Here is a 13,326-nt window from a genome sequence, read left to right on the forward strand (position 1 = left end):
TCAGCTCAGGCCAAGAATTCCCAAGTGCTTTAGGCAAATACCTTCACCCCCTGCCTGAGGTTGTCCATCTCCAGAGCAGATCTAACATACTCTCTTGGCAAAATCTTGTACAATACTGGAAAGAAAGCCTTTCCTGGCCTGTTATTACAATGTGAATGATTACAATCCTGAGAACTCCCTATGTTTCCCTGGGACAGCCTCCATGGGCAACACCACTGTGCTGCTGCCCTGCCCTGAGTAGCCAGGGATTGTTGAGACAGATCAGGAAGGTGGCTCACCAGGTGTGACATAGTCTGAGCTGACAGCACAGACATGGTGGTTTAGCTTTTGGAAAAGCAAGATGTAACACTTCACATGCAGGAAGGGGTACAGTGCTATGAAGTGGTGCCTGGAGTACAGACATCCAACAGCCTCAGCCATGGAAGCAGCCAGCCATTAAGGCCTTGCAGCAGGAATCTGATGAGGATGAGAGGTCTTCTGGCTGTACAGCAGTCACCATTCCTTGTAGCTTCTCCATCACTCTCAAAGGTAGCTGAGCCCATCCATGCTTGGGTGCCAGAAGGCATCCCCCATCCCTGCCAAAAGACTGATGCCATGGGACATTTCACCAGATGCCATTTTAAATTATATTTTTTCTTTGGTGGCATCTATCCATGCATGATGGAATCCTTATTTGCTCATTTTATCAGGAACTTCCTCTTGTTAATTTGTTTCTCTTTTGGGGAAGGAGAGGCTGGTAACACCATGAGCTTGTCACCCCAAAAGTCTCAAAGTAAAAGTTGACCTAGTCAGTGATGAGTGATAGATCTTTTCCTACAAATTAGAGTTGGCTTAATTTCTCTGTAACTAATTTCTGGGAACCGTTAATTTTTTTATTTTTTTTTTGGAGTAAGGGAGCAAGGAACATGCTGCTGACTCTACTATCAGCATGTGCAAATGTGTCAATATTTTATTTTAACTCAGTGACCAAGAGGTGCCATGAAGTGTTTACAAAATGCTGAGCTGCTTGTCTTGGAGTAAACATGCCCTCTGCTGTTTAGATGAAGCACAGGTCTTGTTTCAGAGGGCTTGGTTTGCAGCCTAGCCTTATGCTTTGGGGGAAAAAAAAATGTTCTCACTCCTGGTTTTGATATGCACCTCTGAAATTGGATTGAAACATGGCATCAGAAAAATACAGGCATCTGCAAGACTCTTCTGTGCTTTGGTGTGTCTGAATTGGGCATAAGCCTCCTCCAGGGAAGTGGAGTAGGAATGGCAAGGACATCTCTGCAATGGAAAAGCAAACCCTGGCCAAGGTGAGAACCCTCTCAGGCAGCCGAGCTGTGCTTTCAGAGCATTTCGGGACCAGTGGCTTCTCACTCCCCACCAGATAAAACATGTGTGCACAAATGAAAGATAAGCTTTTGCTAAGAATTAGGGCAGTTGGAGTCGCTTTGGAAGGGGACTTTGCAGTTTCTGCTGCAGATGCCTTTCTGTCTTTATAACATGAGCTTAACGAATGAGGAAAAATGTGGCCCAATACTGCAAAATGCTGAGTTGTTGGATGAAGCACCCATGCCGCTTTTCTAAAGCCTGACTGTTGAGTTACACTTAATTCACATAGATCTAAGTCACTTAGATCCCTGCAGGTCCTCAAAGGCATTCAAGTACGTGTCTCATGTGCCTTTCTTGATTTGAGTCCTGAAACCATGCAGGCTGGAGAAGGGAGAAGGAAGGTCTATTTCTGGCTTTTTATTGAATAACCCTGAGACATCCTCCCATTTCTTTATCTCACACCCCTCCCTCCAGCTGCCTGTCTTTGCCTGATCAGTGTCAGACCCCGCATCATTTGAGCAGAGGCTCTTTCATGTTCTGCCTTTGTCACCTTGTGTAGGGTTTCCATTTTCAGCTCTCACTGTATGGGAAACAGAAACTCTCCTGGCCGTGGAGGGAGCCTTGCAAGTTTTCACCTACGCTGGATGAAGCTACAGGTATTTCATCCAGTGGAAAAAAAAAATCTATCTCATTTCAATTAAAATTTTGTTCCAAGAAAAAAGAGCAAGCTGTGTTTCCTACCTGCCTTGCCAACTAAGTTTCATCCCTTAGGGTTTGTGTTTGCATGGTATGGACTGACACTGAAGATGGTGTGAGAAGTTTTCATGTTGGGTAGTTCCATCCCCATGAGTTTGTTTGCTCACAGGCAAGACTGGCAGCCACACTGGGGCAGGTGGTGTTTGCTGGGATTTTTTCAGGGAGCCTTTGTCAGCATGAGATCCTGGCCCACCTTCCCCTGCTTATGGCCCCATGGCCAGGTTATGGCTGTCAGGACTGAGCCTCATATTGCTTTTCAGAGAGAAGTAAAAATCCACAAAAGCCACATATCCAGCAGGGTTTTTTCCACCTGTTAAAGCAGTGCAGGGCATTCCTTGAGGCAGTGATGCCCGGAAGCCAGGACTCCTGCATCCCCACAAACACCACTGCTGCCCTTCATCTTGTGTGGGAGCTCCCAAGGATGGGTAGGGGCTTTAAAAAGGGGGAAAACGTGCTGGAGAGAGCAGTCTTTCAGATCCTTTTTTCTGAGGGAGAAGTCACCTGGATTTGGAGCCCACCATGTTGCCCAAGCAAACATCCCTGGCAGCATCATGTGCTGCAGGTGCATGTGGTGGCCCCTGAGCCTCAGTGGCTGCAGGGGACCTGCACTCCCTGCCCATAATCACCATGTCAGTGCACAGCACCTCACCCTGCTTGCCAGAAGCCCACCTGGGCCCTTACCCACAGGGATTTCTGCTCTTCAGAGCAACCTGGCCTGGCTTTCATCTCTCTGCAAATCCCTGAGGAAGAAAGTGGAAGAGAATTGTGAAGAGTTACTTCCATGGACTTTAAGATCTTTTCATACAGCTTTTTGTACAGAGCATCATTTTAAAGAGATACTTGGCAAGTGCATCCACCAGGGAAACCAGCCCTGGCACCAGCAGAAGGCTCTGTGTGAGCAGTATGTGAGTTCCCATCCTCTGAGGGCAGTGAGGCCACGCTCTGGAGCCCCCTCTCCACCCATGGGAATTAAAAACCTATTTTTCAAATGAAGAAATTGTCTCCAAAGGTCTTGCATTTAGTCTAGAAGGACTCTGGAGGCTGCTCTCTCCTGCTATCCACCCATAGCCTGGAATCCTGGCCGGCCTGCAGAGAGAGGCAGCAAATCCCCAGGGCCTGGGAGCAAATGTGTGAACCAGTGGATCTGGCTGTGAACCTTTGCTTTCCCATTTCTGCCCTTCTCACCCCATCATTTGACCCCTTCCTTCAAAGCAGACCAAATCCTGTTCCCTAATTAAGTGATGTGCTTTGGTAGCACTTAAACATTCTCATGCAAACAGACTTTTACTTTTTTCTAAGCTTACAGCAGGCAAAAGCTGTGACGTGGCTGTGGGGGTTTTGTTAGGTAACATTTGATTAATTAAAAGATGAAGTTTTGGGAGAGGAAACGTAAATTTTACCCACAAACTCTTCCAATATTATCTAGCAGTAATAATTTTATTTCTGCTATTCCCATGGTGAAAAAAACATTGGTAAGGCAATTATTATAAATTATTATACCTTGGATGTCACTAGAAATGTAGAATTCTTTATTTGTAGGTATATTTGTTACATTCATCATTGTAGTTGCATCTTCTAATGAATCCTTTAGAGTTATAAAATTAATATAAAGTGTTACTGGTGTTTCTTTCTCCTGATCTCTAATCCTACAGGGATGGAGATCAGTGAATAATAAGGGAATTTAGTACATGCTGCAGGGAAGGAAGGGGAGAGCTTTAGAGGATAGATCTCTATTTCAGTTAAGCCAAACACTACAAAAATGAAGATGTATGTGCAAATGAGCTGATGCCTGGGGTTACTCAGCTGAAAAGTAGATGGCGTCTCTGTGAGGGAAAGTGGCAAGCAATGGTATCCACAGAACAGCTTTTTCTTTCTTTGCTGTTTTGTGTGAGCAATACAACTTGATCATAGAGATCCATCTCTCTTTCTTCCCATGCAGAGAGGGGAGAGAGGATGTTCTTCATCCAGTACCCCATTGTGCTCCGATTTCTTCCTGTCTGCAGGGTCCTGGGGGCCGTATGTGAGTTCTGGACCCTGTAGAACTACAGTTGTTGCCTCTGAGTCCCTCACCCTTTCAGAGGTTTCTGGGCTGGCTGGCCAGAGGTTCATGTCCTGGCATCAGTGCCCAGCTGCACCCTTCAGATGGGACTTCGTGCTTCCCACTGCCTGGGAAACCAGGGCCAGAAGGTGCAGGCAGGAGGAAGACTTGACTCAGGACCCAAAGAGCTGGGCTGGCTCTCACCTGCTCAGGCTCCTGCCACCTGAGCCGAACCGTGCCATCCCATTGCAAGGATGGCATGACCTCCCCACTGCAGAGATGCCCCAAACATGACTTTAAAAAAAATAAGAAGCTCTAATTATAGTAATAGTGCTCCAAAAGTCTTCCCTAGGGATGTAGATAGAGATTGCTCCTTCCAGGATGCTGGGAATGATGCATTTAAAATCTCTCAACACTCTTGGGAGCATGTGGAAGTCCAAACCATCACTTTTGTCCACCAGGTACAGACTGACTGGCTGTGTGGTCGGGACTGAGACCCGTTTTGCCAGCCAGCAGCAGCCTCCATTTGTTTCTGGAGTGCCATGTGTAAAGCACTGGCAATGACTACTTGTTTCAGCCAGTTCTGTGAGCCTTCTGTTCTCTGTAGATGTATCCCAAAGGATCAAATTCTGCCTATTGCTAGGACAAAGGAAACTCTCAGTCTCAAATGGAAAGGAATTTGTTGATGTCAAGTATGTTTATGTGGGGGAAAAAACCAAACATTTGTGAGGGGCAAGTCCATGTTATGCCCGGTTCATTTGGGCTTTGTGGTGGTGATAGGGGAAAGCAGAGCCTGAGGTCTCAGTGCTGGTACCACAGCTTTGCCTGGGGCTATAAAGAAGAGCTATGGAACCAAAGTGAACCTGAATATGCCCAAGTGCCTCCTTGAATGGCACCCTGAGCCATTCACCTTGAACACTATTTATAAAGCCAAAATGTAAATATAAATCTTGAAGATGCATCTACCTTATTTTGAATGGTTTTTGCTTCTATTTCATGGCCTGGTTACTGAGCCTCTGCAAAAACCTCCCATCAGCTTTGTCAGGCCACGAATTAGGTCACTGCTTCATTGGCATCTTCCAAAATAGCTCTGAAATAAATAGTAACAAAGGTATTTAAGGTGAGATAAACCACATTGGGTTTTTTTGGTGCTTGATATGAAATTATTAGCTTGAATTTTAATAACAAGGCCTTACAAGATTATTAAAACTGTTAAGAAGGCTAAAACCCCTATACTGTTGTAACCACAATTTAGGTAGGGTTGATTCTGTGTGTAAGAACTTAGTGGCATTGTCTTTGCTTTTCCCTACTTTGCTACCAGGGTTACATGGAAACAAAGTCAGCACACAGAGACCACAGAGAGACTAGCTTTTCAAGCCTTTGATAACTTGATCAATTAACTAATTAGATAAAATAATTCCTTGTTATTCAAACATAGTTTCGAGTTGGAAAGTTTCCAGCAGTCCGGTGAAATGAGTGAATTTTTATTCACTGTGATAAACCAAGAGTTGTTGCAGATCCTCGCCAGTGGGCAAAATGAAGTATTTCTGGTTTAGTGCTTTACTTTTTTTTTTTTCCTGAAGCTGAGCAGAATTTAAAAGACATTTCCCCAAACCTGGTTAGTGGCCAGAGTATTCATGACATGCCCCAGGTATGTGGTGACTGCAGGTGCTGTGCAACACAGGTCTGGAGCCAGGTGTGGGAGGAGCACAAGAAGAGTTGGGAAGAAGAGTTGATGGCTTCAGCATTATCACCCAAGCAAAGAGAAAGCACGTCCACCCTCCTCAGCCTTGGCGCTGTTGCCTGTTACCTGTGATGTTTTATCAGAGTTGAAGAAGCCATAGCTTTCCTTTACTTTCCCAGCTGTGCCCAGGCCTGTTCTGTTGTCAGTAAAGCTTGCTGCACCTTCTGGTTGTTAGAAGGCACTTGTTGCCACTGATCTGTGCTTCTGCAGTACTGGTCAGGTTCATCACCTTGTGAAATCAGATGTTTCTTCGTTACCATCCAGAAAATAAATGCTTTTATCTCTTTGTATTTTGCAGATAATCAACCCCAATTTCATTCAAGAAGGTGAGTTAAGGACAGCTGTGCAGCAGCTGTGATTTACTCTGGTGCCACAGCATGCTCTGCACCCTGCATTTGCAGCAAAGGCAGCATTTGCAGCAAAGGCAGCTCTCCACTGCTCAATCCCCAGGGAAAGTGGGCTTCCTGCTGGCTGCTCAGTCAGACAGCCCAGGGCCACGGAAGAGGCTGAACCCTCCAAACCTGCCCTCACAAAGTCTCATCCTCCTGCCAGGGCACAGGGCTGAGGGTGGACAGTTCCCACTACCTCCTTCTCTGAGCTGTTGACAGCTGGCTTTTAATGAAGGGGAGTTTTGGTAAAATAATCCCAGGACCCCCACCTGTTTGGGACCCAGATCCCATAGTTGGTCCTGTAATGTATCCTCTAGACTTGTATGACTCTAGACATCCTCACCTGTAGATAAAAAGTGTGTCCCCATGGGTTTTTTTTTACAGTGGCTCCCGAGTTTCTTGTGCCATTAGTGGACATCACTTGCCTGCTTGGTGACACGGTGATGCTGCAGTGCAAAGTCTGTGGACGACCCAAACCAACTATAACCTGGAAAGGACCAGATCAAAACATTCTTGACAATGACAACAGCACAGCCAGTTACACGGTGTCATCCTGGTAAGGTCCTGCCTGTGGATCCCAACATAGCTGGTCATGATGGTCGTGTTCTGCTCAAATATGGCACCAGCCCAGCTACAAGACTCATTAGAAATGCAGTTAATCAAGTCTGGCATGATGTACAGGCACATGGGTGCACCACACATTGGCTAGAAAGGGTCAGACTTTGGGGCTCAGGTAGCCCTATTGTTTCCTGAGCTGAGTGTGCTGCTGGCAGATGTGAGCTTGCTCCTGTTGACCTCCTGAGCCAGCTGTAAGCCAGAAGCCAGAATGCTTACAGCCTGCTAGTTTGGCTAATATTGCTTCTGCATTGCTAGGGCTTCTCTGCTTGACTTTGATGCCATGCTCACCTTTGGGACTCAAGCAGAGCAAGCCCCCACCAGCTTGCAATACTATTATTGGGCATTTTCTCATCTTATGGGCAGAGGTGGCAACTCCTGCAGTTTTCCAGAGCATTTCCTCAGCTGTTCCTAAAAGAGCCCACATGTGCTCCTGGGAAGGCTACATCTGGCTGTGCTTGGACAGAAAGATGCTTGTCGTGATGTTTCCAGCTTGGCTAGGGAGGAGGAAAACTATCTTTACAATAAGCATTGGGAAGATTCAGAAAGATCTGGAGTTGAATTCAGGTCAGGTAACAGCCTGATGCTGGATGCTCATCTGCAGCTTATATAAGCTTATATAAGCAATTTGGGCCAAACTGCAGTGGAAATCTCCAGGAGGCAATCTTTCATTTGAACTTTTCAGCGCTTCTGGCTCAGGCTGAAATGAATCCAGGAAGTACAAAGCCACTGAAAGTGAAAAATGAACACTAAGAGAGAAGGGATTTTACATGTTCAATAAAAAAAAATTAAATATGATCAGGAGCTTTCTTCAGAGACCATTTGCTTATGTGTCTGCCCCAGAGCATCAGAAATTGTCTTTAGCCATTACTTAGTAGATCACCAGTGCTTTATCTCTGGCTGGGGTTGGGATGGGGGGATTTTTCCATACAGGGTTCTGGTTTTCATCACAGTCCTCTGTCTGTGCGTTGGCTCCCTGTGCACTATCAGCACTTGTATTGTCTTGTTACTCATATACGTTTTCCAGTGAAGACACTGCCTGCCAAGGAGAGGCCCAGAGGAGCAGTGCCTCTTACAGAGCTTGCTGGCACAAGTGTCTGGATTGCAGGGAAAGAGGATATTTCTGTCCTGTTTTAAACCAGTACAGTCAGACCAGCAAAAGCTGCAGTGTCCAGACAGTTATCCCAGCAATGTCCTTCTGCAGTTTCCAACAGATTAAGCATTCGAGAACTAGCCTAGTTTTGCCATCAAGGGAACTTACTGTTGGCTCTAAGCTGGGTCTCCAGTACAGCTATAGCAGTTACACAAGCAAAATCCTTTAATTCAGGCCAACTCCCACAAGTTGCATGTTTGAAGACTGAAATGTGGAAACCAAAGTGACTAGACCTGCTATAAATTCACTAGACTCTGCAGAGCTGTTTATTTTCTCAGATTGGCCCAAAGACTGAGCGTCTCTCACGAACTCGGCGCTGTGCTCTTTATCCCCAGCTCTTATGAGATGTCCAGCCTTCCGAATGGGGGCCTGGCAGCAACATAACATCAATGGCACATGCTCCAGGGGTCCGAAACTCCCCAGAAATGTCAGGCACCCTGTGCTGTGTGACTGCTTTCTGCATCTGCAGGAAGCCCAGTTTATCTGGTGTGTGTTGGACTTCACTGCAGAGGTACAGCAGCTCAGCATCTCCTGAGATAGGAAAGATTCTGAGATAGGAGATCTTTCCACATATATGGAGTCTAAGCATGCAGCTCTACACAAGCATAGGAAATGTTGAACTCCTCAACTTTGCTTGCTGCTTGAGTGATCCTTCATCACCTCCTCTGAGGCCATAACAGACAAGCAGATTTGCCTGGCAGGCAATTTGGACCAAAGCTTTCCTCAAAGGTTTAATTAACAGCCTAATCCTGATATATGAGGGGTTGTACTCAGGTACCAAATTGCTGGGGGGATGTTCCTTCAAATAAGTTAACAAGATTTGTGTGTTTGTAATAAGGCAGGACAGGAACTGTATAAAAACCATTAGCAAGTGAAGCAGCACTTTATAATTGGGGCTTTCCTGCATCCACAGTGAGTCCGGAGAGCTCACCTTGAAGATCTGCAACCTGATGCCTCAGGACAGTGGTATTTACACCTGTGTGGCAACCAATGAACACGGAACCGCCTCAACCTCTGCAACCATCAAAGTCCAAGGTAGTGTATCTGACCTTAACATATGGGATTTTTCCTGTACAGGATCCCTTAGTGGGGGTTGAGAGCACACAGGAACAGCCAGTGCAGAGGCAGCCGGATGTGGAGCTGTGCCAGGTGAATTGAGATGTTAAAATCACAGAGCCATTCCTCAGCCACAGCTCCCACTGATGGCTGAAGGCTTTGCATGTTCTTTGTGCTTGATTAAGTCATCTGATCATAAACATCACATCTGGGAAATGAAAATGCATTGGCACTGGTTCAGCTCCTGCATCCTGCTCACAGCGCTGTTCTCAGGGGCTTGGTGAGGTCGGCCAGGGGAAGCTCAGCTCCCTTGGGCTGCTGAGTGCCTGGGGAGATGACGCCCCAATTAACTGTGGGAAGCTCTGGGCTTTAGAATCTGCCTGGAGCAGGGGGACCTGGGATCCAGTGACACCGATCTTCCACCTCCACCTCTCTCTAGGGGATAGAGGAGGTGAATTAAGAATTTGGCCTGGGTGAACTGTTCTGCAGGATTCAACTCAGAGACATGTCTCCAAGCCTGAATTCTCAGCATTGTAATTAGTGACCCATCTAATTGTAATAAATACGACATAAGGAGTTGATGCTCATTACCTCCAGCTTGGAGGTAATGTTCTGGGATCTGATAGCATGAGAGATGAGAGGTGCCTGCTGTTTTGAAGGGGAGGGTCCAGAGAAGAATGTCTAACTGGAGACTTACAGATGCAGCAGTGTCATGAGCATTTAGAAGTCAATTTGTTTGGCCTCACCAGATGCCCTAGAGATATAATTTCCCCAATTTATCCAAGCGAGTTAGTGGCTGCACTAACTACTCCTGTGCTGAAGGGAGCCCTAAGCAAAGGACAGAAGAATTACTGGTCATTTGTCAATCTGCTGCCAAGCACACAAAGCCTCATACGCACAGAAGAGCTCTGAATGCCTTGCTTGTGTCATTTTTGGACACTTCAATGGCAACGGACTCCCCACCCTCAAAACCTAGCTTGCTACTTAGTGAAGTCCAACAGATCCTCTACATTCCAGGGGTGATTCTCATGGCTGGTCTTACAGGGAGCTCTCTAGGCCTCACAGTGAGCTGACCACCAGCTGTGAGCAAGAAGAAATTCCCCCCATGCTCTAGTACTGTGGGACCATGTTGATGCAGCAAGGCTTCTCTCCTGGCTGCTAATATGGAAGTACCAGCCCCTCAGTGGTAGGTGAATGGGATTGTGACACTGCCTTTCCTCTGGCTGTGCCAGAGTAAACCACAGTGCTCCCTCTACAAGGTGCAGCTGCTCCATAGTGACCTGATGTACCTGATGCACCTGATCTTCAGAACAAAGCACTAGCACTTGTTGATGTGATGCTGGACTTGGTGCTTGTTTTCTCTTCCCAAGGTGTCCCAGCTGCCCCAAACCGTCCTATTGCTCAGGAGAGAAGCTGCACCTCTGTGATTCTACGCTGGCTCCCACCATCTAGTACAGGCAATTGCACCATTTCAGGCTACACTGTGGAGTACAGAGAAGAAGGTGAGTGGTTTGAGCTGTGCCCTCTGGCTGAGAGAATGAGAACTAAGTAAGTCTCCTTTATGTCACAAAAGGTCCCAAAAGCATTTTTACCACCACTGGTATGCTAGTAGTTGTAGCTTACAGATCCCAAAGTCTTAGGCCAAAAGAAGCCCTTCTATCATCCAGTGCAATCTCTCATATGTTACAGACCTTTCTGTTTTCTCCGGGCACTTATGACAAGTAAAGTGTGCTAAGCTAAAATATATCCATCACTAAGGTATCCTTTTATTATTTGCATCCTACCACTAGGTAGAAAGATATCCATCCTTTCTGGCGTGTGCTTCCCAGGAATGTCAAAACCAAATCAGCTTTATTATTTTTTTTTATCTGGATAGAGCTGCAGATCCCTGTATATTTTTTAAGCTCAGCTCTGAAATACATTTGTTCTTAAATCCAACCATCCTTTTCCCCTGAAGAATGAAGTAGATATTAAATGCACTGTTTTCCCAATATACACAGGCTCTTGAAAAGGGCATTTGAAATTATTCACATTCCTTTTGCATTCTTCCTGCAAAAGTGTGAAGGTTCCTGGGCAGTAAATTTTGTCTTAGATATATGGATTCTGATTTTAACCCTTCGTGTTTCAAAAATGTAGTAAATGTGCAAACCTAATTACTCCATCATATTAATGCCTTCTCTTACCGAATACTCTCCCTTTGGCCCTCACTGTGCCATCAGTGTAACTGGCATTTTTGTGAGAGAATAAAAGTTCCTCTATTAACAACAGCCCCCAAAACAAACAGCAACAAAAAAAAAACCAGCAGTGGTTTTAGTTTTCAGTATTCCTCCCACTCCACAGGTAAAACTGACTCTTCCCTGTAAAACCAACTTGACCTTGTGAGACCTGGCAATCAGAATTTGTCCACAGTGCACAGAAACTATATGGGTCATGGTAAATAACATAAAGGTAAAAGGCTGTGAATTTACTAAAAATAAAATTTTATATATTCTTGAAAGAAATCACAGTCTGTGACAGGGCTTGGTGTCCCAGGGTTCCTTTTCTGTTCTGTGACCCTGTACAGATGAGTGAAGTATTGCTCCTTTGGATACCACACATTAGGCAATGGGTTTGTTTCTGATAGGAGCAGAAACACATGAGAGCCACACATTTCTTTGCTGCAATTCTGCTCATCTGCAAGATACCTGTACTAAGCCTCAGAAAGCTGGTTCTCCTCCTGCAGCTGCAGCTTTCACTGTAGCCACCACATCTTCATCTGCAAAAGCATTTGGATTGCACTGACACCCTGTGTCTCAGCTTCATCTGGGACTCCTTTGACCATGGTTTTGGGGCTTTTTTTGCAATATTTCTGCTACTGTTTCTCTTATAGCAGAGTTATCATCAAATCAGCCCTCCACTTCTGTGTTATCGCACTGCCCTGAGACATCACTTGCAGCACACAGCCCCAGCACACAGCTGGAGAGATAGCTTGTCCCTGGGCTGCACTTTTTCCATCAGTCAACTGAGGGGCATTTCCTTCTTCAATCATTTAGCCAGATGGGAAGGTGGCTACAACACAATATAGCTTCCTGTGATCCATTTCTGGTGTAACAGTCTGCTGTAACATCGCTTCCTAAAAACCCTGTAGATTTTAACCTCTCAGAGTTAAAACCCTACATGTGTTGGGCAGAGAAAGTCTTTGCCCTAAATTCAGGCAGTGAGATTGTTTCCTTCAGCTCTCTTTCTCTCCCTATGGTAAATGCAGGCTCACAGGTCTGGCAGCAGTCAGTAGCCTCAACTCTGGACACATACCTCGTCATTGAGGACCTGGCCCCAGGCTGCCAGTATCAGTTTCGAGTGAGTGCCAGCAATCCCTGGGGGATCAGCTTGCCCAGCGACCCATCTGAATTTGTGAGGCTCCCGGAGTATGGTGAGTGGGCAGGGCAAGGAGGGGCTGATGTGCACAGGAGTCCATCTGTGCCATTTGTATGGTGTGCTTTGATGGATCCCAATAAAAACACAGATCCTGGACCTGGCAGAAATACAAGAAAAAGCCTGGGAAATAGCCAGCTCCTGCCACCATTGTCATGTCTTCACCTCCATCCAGGCTCACAGCTGCTTTCTGCCATAAAAGCTGTTTCAGTTTCCTAGCAGGTCCCTACTTTGTATCCCAAGACTATTTCATGTCTTTATCTCTGCACAACAGGCTCTGTGTCCTGGCTGGTGTTCCCCTGCTTTTCCAGCAATGCCGACTGCACCAGAGGCTTCTGCTGGGCAGCCCAGCTGGAAGGCTGCAATTCCACTTGCAGGACATACCCCCTTGAGCAGTGCAGCTGGAATGGGAATGCTCAGTGCTGCAGGAATTTGGGGTACAGCTCACTCAGAACAGTGCTGTGAGCAGACCCCACATTTCCCCATGTTTTAGCAGCTCCAGTGTGTAACCAGGTCTGTGACTGGCTTGAATAGCCTGTGCTGGATGGTACAAGAGCTCACACAGCATAGCTCTGTCTCCCAGTTACACACATGCCCTTAGACTGTCTGTGTGGCCCTTCTCAGTGCAAAATTGCAAGGACAGATTTGAGTCCACCTTATCCACACCTCTCTTTGGCAAGCTCTGGCGTTTAGTGGTCCAACACACTGCAGCTGTGCCTGAGCAGTATGAAACTGGACTCTTAGTGGCAATGTTTCCTATTTTAAGTAATATAGTCCCACATAACTTTAAAATATGCTGTTTATATTCCTCAGGAAACTGTCTTTATACTTTCTGAATGTTCTTTATTCT

General features: G+C 46.1%; 1 protein-coding gene across 7 annotated transcripts in view; it reads left to right on the top strand.

Annotated features, from left to right (window-relative positions):
- Positions 1–13,326, top strand: part of KALRN (kalirin RhoGEF kinase) — a 507,433-nt gene that overhangs the window by 483,654 nt on the left and 10,453 nt on the right. For 6 of the 7 annotated variants that reach the window (XM_064661424.1, XM_064661428.1, XM_064661425.1 and 3 more), the window contains 5 exons: positions 6,151–6,178; positions 6,626–6,797; positions 8,923–9,044; positions 10,436–10,567; positions 12,310–12,474. In XM_064661424.1, coding sequence (XP_064517494.1) covers positions 6,151–6,178; positions 6,626–6,797; positions 8,923–9,044; positions 10,436–10,567; positions 12,310–12,474 — 619 coding nt within the window. Of the gene's footprint in view, positions 1–6,150; positions 6,179–6,625; positions 6,798–8,922; positions 9,045–10,435; positions 10,568–12,309; positions 12,475–13,326 lie in introns of those variants that run through there. The other variant, XM_064661431.1, reaches the window with a different exon arrangement.

This window comes from Pseudopipra pipra, chromosome 7 (assembly GCF_036250125.1).
Source record: "Pseudopipra pipra isolate bDixPip1 chromosome 7, bDixPip1.hap1, whole genome shotgun sequence".
Taxonomy (NCBI): Eukaryota; Metazoa; Chordata; class Aves; order Passeriformes; family Pipridae; genus Pseudopipra; species Pseudopipra pipra.